At 40.4% G+C, this 12,144-nt stretch overlaps 1 protein-coding gene across 7 annotated transcripts in view; it reads left to right on the forward strand.

Annotated features, from left to right (window-relative positions):
• Nucleotides 1-12,144, forward strand: part of BCAS3 (BCAS3 microtubule associated cell migration factor) — a 514,094-nt gene that overhangs the window by 84,164 nt on the left and 417,786 nt on the right. For all 7 annotated transcript variants that reach the window (XM_088152585.1, XM_088152584.1, XM_088152590.1 and 4 more), the window contains exon 12: nucleotides 7,609-7,779. In XM_088152585.1, coding sequence (XP_088008711.1) covers nucleotides 7,609-7,779 — 171 coding nt within the window. The remainder of the gene's footprint in view (nucleotides 1-7,608; nucleotides 7,780-12,144) is intronic.

The raw sequence follows: 12,144 nt of genomic DNA on the forward strand, positions 1-12,144 counted from the left end.
GCTTTAAAATTTGAATCTGCCCAAATTTTCTAATAATGTTGGTTGCTTCTTTTAAATTTTCTCACTGCCAAGGATCTGTATGTTTGTAGCTGCTATAAACACTGTGGAATCAATCAAATAAATGGATAATTTTAATTTCAGATAATTATTCCAAAATGGCATCTGTATGGAAATTTTGGCAATGGAAACAAACATATTGAAATGGAATCAATTGCTCTTAGCCCGTTTTATTTATATATTTTATTTCCACAAATACATTATGGTCAGGTTGGTTATAATAGGCAGTTGAAATATGATAATACTACAATAGCCATGATAATAAACTTGTATTACATGACAAAAGGAATCTGACAATCCAAGAATTAACAGCTTTATTTAAAAAGTATCAAAAGTTTGCAAAGAGAATAAAATATTCCCCTAGATCAGTTAACAGAATCCCAAAATATCAACAATATAATTTATTGATATGCAGATGATGGGTGAGCTAAAATCTTTGAAATCAATGGGTAGCCAATGCAAAATGGCTGTATGTTTGCTTGTATTCTCTCTCTCCCCCTCTCTGCACAGGCCCCCTGAACTGTGTGTTGTATGTAGGATCCATGATCAGGATATTTGTAAGTTATTGAGCAACCTGTAGGAAAAGACATAGTAAGTTTTCCTCCCATAAAGCAAGCAGCAACTTTTGGGGATGGAAAATAGTAATGTCAGTGGTAGTACAGTAGAGGAAGAGTTAAATGTTTCCACCCCAGCAATGTGGTTTGTCTGAATTAATTAATTAATTAATCAATCAAATTTATATGGCTGCCCATCTCACAACTCTGGGCAGCATACAGCAAAAAATATAAAAACCATAAACATGTCAAAAGCAGTCAAATTAAAAAGTCTTTTTTTAAAAAAAAAAGCATAAAACACACAAGAGATTAGATCAGCAAGGGATCCACCTCAAGATTTCACAGGTCCCCTGAGGTCCCCCAGCCAGATGAATTACTCTCTTGCAGCTTCTTTCTAACTTGGAAAGCAAAACCCGAGGTCTTAGATGTTACTCTTTCTCATATCCTTCCACTTTGGTCCTATTACAAGTAAAATCATTTGAATGTGTGTTCTCAAGAGGGCTTCCTGACTGAGTAGTCTATTTTTCCAAGGACTTTGTGACCCTTCTTCATCCAAAACTCCTCCATTCTTTCTAGCATGTAGTAAATAAACACAACTTGCCAAACTGAAAAGGAGCACCTTGGGGAAATGCTGAGGAGATGGAGGGTTGTTGCTGAAAGTATCGGGCTGGCTTCTCCCAGCAGCAAGTAAAGTAGGGAAACGAAACCTGTGATGTGATATTGCAGCATTCAAAGTTTCCCTGCCCTCCAAAAACAACTTCTGAGCAGACAGGGAGGTTCTTTGCATTTTGCTCTCATGTCACCTGTTTCTTGTTACAAGATGTTACCATAGAAAGGAGGAAAAGGACAAGGCAATTTTGGCTATCCTTAGCGAAAGGTTTTTTCCCCCCATTGCTGTGTGAGTTGTACTGAATTCATCTGAAAACTCCAGGGTAAGAAAAAAAAAGAAAGAAATTGGGTTGCAAGGTTCTCGAATGCCCTTTGGTGGGCTTGTATGCCTCCAGTAACAAGGCATCTTATGTCTGCATAAATAAATTAAATGGAGCTCTTTCTAACCTGCTGTTTGATTCTATCATCTCTCTATGTAAAATTTACTGTGCATTTATAATGCAGCTCCTCTCCTGCTGCCTGCAGGATTGCACCTGCTCGTAATTACAGACGTTTGTTTAATCACTTGTGGATTATAAAATGGTAGTGATTAATGTGTTGTAAAAAAAACAGTAGTATGGCGTGTGTGTGAGTATGTGCACATATGTGTATAGGAAAAACTCTTTTTTTTTTTTTTTGCCATCTCTCAAGATCAATTCTATATAATAATTTCTATTTTGGCAATGTTTATTGTCCATATAGAGCCAACTCTGTTGTTAAGGCCCAGGATTCAAATGAGGTATTCCGGAATATACTCCCTTCTAAAAGTGGAAGCCTTCCTTAGATGTTTCATAAAGCATACAAAGGGTCAAGCCCTAGCTACTGTCTGGGGCTAATGAGGGTGGTAATGATAGTAGCTGTGACTCCAAAGCAAATCTAAGGGGTAAATTCCCAGCAGCAACCAGAAATAGAGAGTAAGAGCTTCACTTGACAGCCTCCCACATCAGACAGATAGCTCAGATCAAAAAGTGAGTTCTGAACCTTGAACTTTATATGTCAGGTGGGCCTGGATGGCCTCTTGAGGTCAGTTGACCAGAAAGTTGGAAAGCTAGTATTGCACCTTAGGTACTGCTCTCAGAGCACACAGTTGCATTTCTCAGGCTTATAATAAACAGAGGGGGGCAGACTGTGGAACCCCACCTCAGTTCAGGACACAACTTGTCCCAAAACCTGACGGAGATGAATGAATCTGAGGGGTCTCAGATCACTTGAACATTCTCATGCACGTGCCTCTGCAGTGAAAGGAAACGATTTCCTATTTGCTTTTGTGTGGTACCTCCTGTTTATTTCAGAGAGATAGTCTATTATTTCTATTTCTGAACAGCTTCCTGTGCCTTGAATAGGGTATCCAAGGAAGTGTACAGTGTGATAAACAATATTAATATTTAAAGCATACCAGCGTAGATATAGAAGCCAACCAGTGTTGATATAACCCCTGGCAGAAGTTTGGCTGTTCATTAAGAACTGGGAATTGATTTCTAAAAAGTCACATGTTGGTTCCAAGGGGTGAGCTCCACCACAGAGAGCCCCCCAAACAGCTCTTAAATCAGTAAAATGTTGAACCCAAAGCAGTTCCTCTCCATCAAATATGATGGAGCAGGAAGAACAGTTCAGAGGATACACTCTCCTAGTTACAGAACCCAGATCATATTAGGCTTCAAAAACAGTTGCACAATCACAATATGAGTGTTTTTTCCATGTTCTGTGCTTGGCTTAAAAGATTAGCTATGACATTCTGCAGTAGTTCCAATTTCTAAAGCCCTTTCAAAAACAGCCTGATGTGGCATAAGCACTGGGTAACAATCACTTCAAGAGACTACCAAAGCAACAATGGCACGGGCTGATCTGTATGACCAGCTTGTCCTAGTTTCACCGTGGGCCACTAACCATTTTTTTTGATGGCAGGAATGCACTAGGTTGTCCTCTGCTCACTCCTAGCCTGCCAGGAAGGCAACATCAATCATCTTTTCTTGCTGCGTGTCAAAAACAATACTATAAGTTTTATGTGCTGGACTTCATTTACTTGTAGGCAAATGCCTCCATTCCAACTAGCTGCTGTGTGCTCTGACAGAAGGCCCCCTCCCTTCTGGTCACTGGTTGCTGCCTTCTATGGCAATTTTGTGCTAAGCCACCCACTCCCTTCCGGACAGACTTCAGCCAGTGAACCTGGGTTTTTTTCCCCTTTCATTCAATGTGGTAAAATTGACCAGAGTTTTGCCAGTTTCTTCTTGTAGCTCAAATGACAGAACAGTGGGGAAGTTTTCTTCATCCTTTTTGTTTTAACTTGTCCACTGGAGGGTGCAGCAGATAGGAAGACAACAAGAACGTCGGGGAGTTAATGGAGGGGGCTCATACAAAAAGTCTATCAATGGAACCCACACATTCTCAAAGACCTGTTCCAGAAAGGAAGGCAATTAGTGCTAGCTTTCCTGGCATGGGAATCCACCAGTTGGGGTATCCAGGAATCAGGGGCCATGGTAAGCACTGTCCCTATAGAACACTAGGCCATCACCATGGCCAAACAGAAGAACATAAGCAGTGCCCTGCTAGATCAGACCCTTGGCTCATCTAGTCCAGCAGTCTGTTCTCAGAGTGGCCAACCAATTGCACCAGGAAGCCCACTAGTCTCCCAGCAGATGGCCTTCAGAGGCAGTCCCACTGCATTCAAGTTTAATAGCCATTGGTCCCCATGATTTCCATGAATTGGTCCCACCCTTTTTTGAAGCCAGCCAAGCTGGTAACCAGCACGACATCCCGTGGTAAAAGCAAAGGAAAGAATTGAAAGTTAGAAAAAGATTTCTTAAGCTGGCTTCATTTCCAACTACCTTACCAGTTTAAGTGATTGGGAAGTCTACCATTCCCCAGCCGTCACCAGCCCAAGAATGCATTGTCAGAATAATTATGTAGGATCATTCGTAGGCAGTTTTGGGGGAAAAGGAATATTTTGTAGATATAGGAAATCTCACTCCCTCCATCTTCCTGTCAGTCCAGTTTCCCCATTCTTAAATGTGGGGTTATGTATATTGGTTCAACTTAATTCAAAGTTGGCTCACTCTCCAAAATACACTTTTTCTGTGGTGGGTCCTGGGTTGTTAGCCCTGTGCCAAACATCTGATGAGCAGAGTACCTCTTTGTATCTCTGTCTTGACGCCATGAGGCAGTCCCAGCTGCTCCAAAGCTTTGCACACTCTTCCAAGTTCCTCCCAAGGTCTTTTGGGCAAGTATGGGCCTGTTTAGAAGACATCTTCCACCGGGCTGCCTTTTTGAATGATTTGCACAGGTCCATTAGGTGCCTGGTGCCTATGCTGCAGTCTTTTTGTCACCAAGTTTTCAATCTTGTTTAAAAAGTTTCATTATTTGTTTTTAAATATTTGTCCTGTTGCTATTCCTCTGCTTTCCCCCCCTTTCATTTATGGGGTCATTCTTTTAATCTAAGTTAAATGTTTCAAATGCTTATGTTTTAGTTTTCTGAACTTCTCAGAATGCTTCTGCTTTTGAGTACAATGGAATACCATCATATATAAAGAAAACAGTGAATTAGGACTAAACTTCAACTTGTTGATCTCCATCCAGCCAAAGCTATATTCACTCCCCCACTTCAGTATCCAGCCTCATGTTTGGAAGCTGAAGGCTTCTGTGGTATTCCTTGGATTGTGGTTGCCAGGCAAAAGAAATAGGTGCAGGCCATTGGCAGCCAGTATAAAGTTTTTGATGGGCCACACTGGATTGGAAAAGTAGAAGCTGATCATTCTTCTTAGTCAGCTAAATGTGGCCTTCTTCCTTCAACCTCCCAGTTGTTCCACCTTGAAGTGCCTCCTCTTTGCCTAGATTTAAGCTGCTTACAACTCCAGCCTGGTCCAAACTCAAGTGCATAGAAAGCAGAGGAGATTTTTGATGATCAAGCCCATTGAGGCTGAGAACATTATGTGCATTTGTAGGATGTGGGGGTGTTTTTTCTGAGAAGCTGACAGTGTGCCAATTGTTTAAGGATTTTATTTCTTCCACTTCTTGGGAGAGTTTAAAAGGGCGGGGGTGGAGTGGGAAGGACAAGACCCAAAGGACAGTATGTGTCTATTGCTAAGAGATGTTAAAAACCGAGAGACCTATCCTTTGATAAAGGTTTGGCTGGCTCCAACTTTTTTTTTTAAGTGGTAGCATCTCCATTAGCATTAATGGGGTAAGTACATCAACGGAGGCATCTCAGAGGTTAATCAGGCTTCCTGGCTGGATCGGTGCCGTCAATACAGAATGGCGCCTGGTTCTGTTGGCTCTGCAGAGGTTTTCCTGACAACACACCAGCCGAGTCTTGTGTGTAAGTCATTTCCCCATGAATAATTCAAGGCAAATGCTCAGCTGCTAATTGATGAACACTAATGTGTTTTCTAATCACTGCAGTTTGAGTTTTTAGCACTAAACAAAGCAGTTACAATTGATTTGTGGATTCTGCTCTAGCCCATGATCTGAACTGATTCTCCCCCTTCCCCACAAACCTTCGAATTTGAACAGGGAGCTTTGTTAGATGTTTCCGCTGTATTTGGAGCGCCTTCCTTTATCCTGGGAAAATGGAGCTGATACTAGACTTTTGGGGTAGAAATGGTGAACATGGCCCTCCCATTTGATTCCATACCCTCCAAGTTTCTGCATACCCAAAGGATTGCTGGATAGACAAAGACTGAATTGCCCAAGATCTAATAAGCTTAATTTACAGGAGGGAAGATTTCAGATAATATTTGAAAAAACCTATAAGTGATTCCCCAGGAACCCTCCACCTTTGTGATTTGATGTAACATTTGCCAGCAGAAATGTCACAGCCCAAGCTTATTACCCACCACCTTAACTCTTTGTTGGTCCCCTCTGGGATTAAATATTTGAGAAATCTGTTATGAATGGTGTTTTTCTGCAATGTCCTGGACTAATGCCAGTATGGGAACCTAATTGTCCACTGGACTGTGCATTGCCAGGATATTCCAGTATAATCCATGGCTCAGAAAATATTGAATTGCATGTAGATGTCCATATCTTGAGAAAAAATAATAACATTTAAATGTGGATTTTTGTGCAGATTTTTTAAAAAATTAAGATTAATGAGGAAGGGAGATGGAATGAACCATAAATGCAACAGACAGGAAACAGATTGATTCTTTCCTCCCTGACTGTATGTTATTGGTTTGCTCTGCAGTATCCCTGTCCTCTATTGACTATGAAAACCACAAGGGAGATCAGCAGAAACACGGAATGAAAATTAATTGCCACGTGTAGGCTGGTGCATCAGTACTTGTATTTGGGTACTTGAATGTATGAATATGGGAGATGAGATGCATCTAATTTCCTCCCAATCAAGACATTTTTCACTTTGTGGAATGTAGAAGTAGAGGTTCAACCTGAAGATTGATGTCAGTTTAGCACAAGGGCAAGCATAGTGGGTGCCCTCCAGATGTTTCAGGAGCTCCTGCAGTCTTGCATTGGCCACACTGGTGGGATCTAAGAGCAGCTGTAGTCCAAAACTTCTGGAGGGCACCAAATCTCCTGTCCCTCTTCTAGCAAATTGCGGCATCAAAATGTGAACAATGTATTTATTTCTCTATTTATAGGTTGCTCTTTAAGGTTATCCCTTTCTAGTTGGCTCATAGTGTATGAAAACAACTTTATATTAATGTTGCAAACCATCATTTTGTAAAAAGCTGTCATTAGCAGTAAAAACTACACACCAGATACAAACATCAGATACAATCAGTTTGGATCAAAGAAGTCTTCAGAAGACCTTAGGGTGAAGGTCTCCATAGGGAGAGAATTCCAAAGGCTTCCAAAAAACTCATGGAAAGCTGACCATTTCTTGATGGTGGACCTGTAGCTTAGTGCCTGAGCAAGTTTGTTCAAGATGAAGGCTGACTTTCAAGCTGCTTGATTCTGAGGATGGCATTGTAAGAAGATAGAGAGGTAGAAGGCAGAAACATTGATTATAGTAATCAGGGTTGAGGGCAAAAGAGATAGTTACCTCTTTTCTGGAAAGGAGACCTACAGAAGAAGCCACAGGTGCACAAGGGACCAGCATTGTGCAAGGAGCCTCAAGCTCTGGGATTTATCAACCCCCTACAAACATTAGGATCCTCTATCTTACATATAGTACTTGATTCTGGTTAGCAGTCCAAACACCTTTTACAATATTCTGATTTTCTCATTGCGCATTTTACTTGTATCTGAAATTGGTCCATTTAGAAATGTGAAATGTTTCACCTTTTGCTATAATGGGCATTTACTGAATTACTTGCATAGCAAAAGAAGTACAATGGTTAAAATGAGTTTTATGTTATCTGCCATTTATTTATTTATTTGTATGTTTGTTTAATAGACAATAAAAACTGGGCTCACCATGGTTGGAAAAGTTGTAACCCAGCTGACGGGCACTTCACCATCAGGAGCAGCAGAAGAAGAAATCTTAGCGCACAGCAATACTCGACGCAGCCCCTTGGTCCCCGGAATTGTCACTGTTATTGATACTGAGATGGTTGGAGAAGGGCAGGTAAGAACATTTCTCAGAGGAGCAAAAAACCCTTGAGACTTATATTTGCCCCAAGCCTGATTGAGTTGAATTCTTTCTCTTTGGGGAATCTCTTTCTCAGTGACTTGTCTTCTCTGGAACCTAGTACCTAGAAAGATTTAGGGGTTCATAGGTTATGAAATGTGCCATGCTGGCCAGCCGTTAGAAAGTGATCTGCAGGCCACATGGCATTCAGAGGTGGCTCATGGTGGGCAAGGACAGGACAGTGGATCTTCTTTCTGAGGAACCCTAATGTCATCTGAAAACGACTACACTGAAGGCTGGAATAGAACACATGTTTGACAAAGGGCTGTCATCAAAATCAGTAATCCTGGAACAGTTCTTATAAATGGAAGCTTTGTGGTGATTATGTTAAGTTATACATACTCCTGCTATCGTTCCCCTAGAGAAATTTTGACAAAGTTAAATTTGCTCAAATATGAGACCTGTCATTTTCCCCAGCAATCCTTGTTGAATATTATTTGATTCTAGTTTTTGGCGGTGTCTTAACTTATATATGTGTGGGATTGATTTATTGTAGAGGAAGTGCTAATTGGGAATGAATGGAAGCCAGCTGAAGAGGACTTGCAGGGATGACATTTTTGACTATGCCAAGGGTGAAGTGTCACTCTCTATCTTCTTTGCACTTGCCAGACATTGATGTTGATTGAGAGTGACTGCTTGTGACGTGGTTATGGTCTGATTGCAGAGAAGAATCTGTAATGGAGTGGGACCCCTGGGTCCAGAGCAACTGCTGAAAATGAGAAATTGTTTCCATCTAACAGGCCTCCTTTCCAAACTTCAGCTATCTCAGTATAAAGCCTGCAAGTGTATTGAGTAACGAATCAGTGATCTTGAGACACTGCATCACTCCAACACTCTGCAGATGAAAACTGCATCTATTCTCACAGCAAAGACTAGCCTGAGAATTCTCCCCCACCTCATTTCTATACATTGCTTACTTAATGAATACGAGATCATATTTTCTATGAATTCAAATATGAATGATAAAAAGACAATTATTCATATCACAGTGCAGTTGAAATAAGTCTTGTCAACTCTGACATATGGAATGGCATATTTAGCACCATGTAGTTCCTGAATGTTTGTGTGCATTAAGTTATTTGTGTACTACAGTCGTGGTAGGTCTGTTTCTTATTTTGAGGTTTAAATTTAGGGGATCCAGGAAAAGAATCTGAAATCCCTAGAGCAGAGATGTATACTTATGGTGCTTTTCTTTTTCCTCTTCTTTCCTTTCTTTGTAGGAATTCCAAAAGTTTCTTCCAAAATCAAAATGATAATAAAATAGATAGCGCTTACCAAGAAGTGGCATTAAAACAAACAAACAAAGCTGCTTTGTAAATGTTGGCCAGAGGAAGCTAAATGGGGAAGAAAAAAAACCTGGTTCTGGGAACATAGCTATTTACACCTCAATAATGGTCCACAGTCCAACTTTTCATAGATGACTCTGATAATCTGTGACCTTTTAACTATATGTGTCCATTGAATTGCACTGAATTTGGGGAACTACAAGTAAAAAGTATGACCTACAACACTGTTTGGCATGAAATATGTGAGATAAAGACAGCTTCATCAATGAAATGGCAAGATGCATCCACACAGGCTATTTCTGATTGTATAAATGTAACTTTTCTAGTATTTCTAATAGTTGCACCATATTAGTTTTCTAATAGTTGCACCCTATTGAAAAGCTTGTGTTCAGATAGAATTCCTCCTTGTTTTTTTAAATTATTTTAAATATCTATGCCTTGCCCACTATCTAAAATTCTTGATTTTGTTTATAGGCAATTAAAAGAATTCCCAAAGGAGGAGGACAGGAGCATTTGTATGTTTATAATTCTATAATATTATCTGTAATTCTCTAATGCAAATGGTGAATGATTTTTCATGTTTTTACCAGATTTTTAAATTGTATCCAGATAGCTGCTAGATAAATTGACTTGGGAGGTAGGGGTAGGAAATTCTGAAAATGTGGTGTCATTTTCAAGAAGGTCCACTTCTACCTGCCCACAATTGTCCCAGAAACCAAAAGGAAATCAGAGTGCATCAGTTCATATATAATTAAACAATCCTTCCTGAAAACCTGTTCCCAGACTCTTTAAGTTTGTATTATACAGTGCCTGCATAGAAGCTGGTGAAGTAGTAATGCAGTTTACCAAGATAAACCAGCTTATAGCTCCACAATTGTATTTTTAAGCAGCAGAAGTATCTGAAGTTGCTTCACAGAATCATAAGATTGGAAGGGACCATAGAGGCCATCTAACCCAACTCCCTGCTCAATGCAGAATCCACTAGAGCAGTGTTTCTCAACCTTGGCCACTTGAAGATGTGTGGACTTCAACTCCCAGAATTCCCCAGCCAGATGTGCTGGCTGGGGAATTCTGGGAATTCAAGTCCACACATCTTTAAGAGGCCAAGGTTGAGGAACACTGCACTAGAGTATCTTTGGCAGATGATGGTTCAGCCTCTGTTTGAAAATCTCCAGCAAATGGGAACTCACACTTCATGTGGCAGCCTATTTCTTGAGCTAGCAGCTCATACTGTCAGGAAGTTTCTCCTGATATCTAATCTGAACCTCCTTCCTTATAGTCTTCACCTGCTGATTCTGGTCCTGCCTTCTGGGGCAACAGAGAATAAGTCCACCCCTTCTTCTGTGGGTCAGCGCTTTGGATATTTCAAGGCTGTTATCATATCATCTCTCAGTCCACTCCTCTATGGACTAAACATTCTCAGATAATATCAGAATATGGGTAGCTATGCTGGATTTTTACACATACACACACAATCAGTTATCAGGCCCAGTCTATCCCTCCTGTGTCTGCTCATACCCTCACAATGTTAGGCAAACAGATACTAAAGTACCTGAGGTCACTCAGTAGACTTCACCCCTTCTCCAGCTCCTATATTCCTTAAGGACTAAACAGCATTGCCTCACAGATTAGTTCTGCCTAGCTAAAGTGGATTATGTACACATTCACAAAGGCAAAAATCTTCTTTTCCCCATTTTGTGAAAGGAATGGTTGATTCTCCAGCTTCCTAGGCATCATTTATTTACATATTAGATTTATACCCTGCCTTTACTTTGTATGACTCAAGGTGGCCTACATAATGCTCCCTCTTCCTGGATTATGAGAGAGATAGAAGCTGACCCCAAAATCTTGTCAGCTTCCATGCCAAAGGGACGACAAGAGCTTGTGGTCTCCTAGTCTTTCATACAGCACCTTTACCTCTTTAACAAATTGGATCTCAGTTTCTTAAGAACTGGTTTGAAGAAATAATTTACTCAACTGACCTTCAAGGACTGACTCTGTGTAATGAAAGATAACACAGAGCCCCAAAGGAGCAAAACTCCAACTATTTCATTTAACATTTTACAAGCTACATTTATTTCAGAATAAGGTTTGTTGGTCCATTCAGGGTTTATTATACTTTCCTGGAAAATACTCTCTTGTCTTTTCTATAATGCCAGAAGGGGGGAAAGGGAGAAAGAAATTCTACTTCATAAATTTCTCATGAAGCCTTTTTTAATGCAGTCATTATTTCTGACGTTCAGTGTCTGCTCCCAGACTCCCCTTGCAATAGCTTGACTAATAAAATGATTTATCTTAGGTTTTTAAGTTGCCTTATATATGATTTAGAGGATTTTTGTCTTTAATGAACTTGGCCTCTGATCTTCATAGTAATCTTGAGCTGTTCTGCTTAATGGATGTGATGAAAAACTGGTTTCTTTTGTGTATGTGTGAGTGTGTGTGTGTGTGTAAAAATCATGGTGCTTGAGTTATTTAAGTAAGCTAAAGACTTATTTTCTGTCTAAAGCCCATGAAATAACATAGAATAACTGCAGGCAGAAGAATAGACTCAGTTGTTGGATCATCTCAAGCCAGAAATAACAGTGCAGTCATTGTACTGCTGTGCTTGGGGATTAGGAATACTGTGGAGTCCTTGGGGTTCTCTGAGCTTGGTTGTTTGCTTGCAGACGTTTCATCACCCGACTAGGTAACATCATCAGTGCTAGTGAATGTGGGGTTTGCTCCCTGTTTATATACAGTAGCTTGCATTGCCAGTGTTGGTGGGGGAGAAAACCACACCCCAGGTAACACTGGCAAGGCAAACTACTGTATATAAACAGGGAGCAAACCTAGCACTGATGATGTTACCTAGTCCGGTAATGAAACAACCAAGCCGCACAGTTCAACCCTAAACTACATATATTCTCTTCTATTGGAATTAGGAATACTGCTGGAATTAACATGTTTCTGGGAGTGGGGTGGGGAGTCTCAGAATGTTGCAATTTATGAGAAGACTAGGACCGGGGAGACCAAGTTA

This window comes from Python bivittatus, unplaced genomic scaffold (genome assembly GCF_059951505.1).
Source record: "Python bivittatus isolate LINGU-HERP-01145 unplaced genomic scaffold, Pbiv_v1 ctg000690_np1212, whole genome shotgun sequence".
Taxonomy (NCBI): domain Eukaryota; kingdom Metazoa; phylum Chordata; class Lepidosauria; order Squamata; family Pythonidae; genus Python; species Python bivittatus.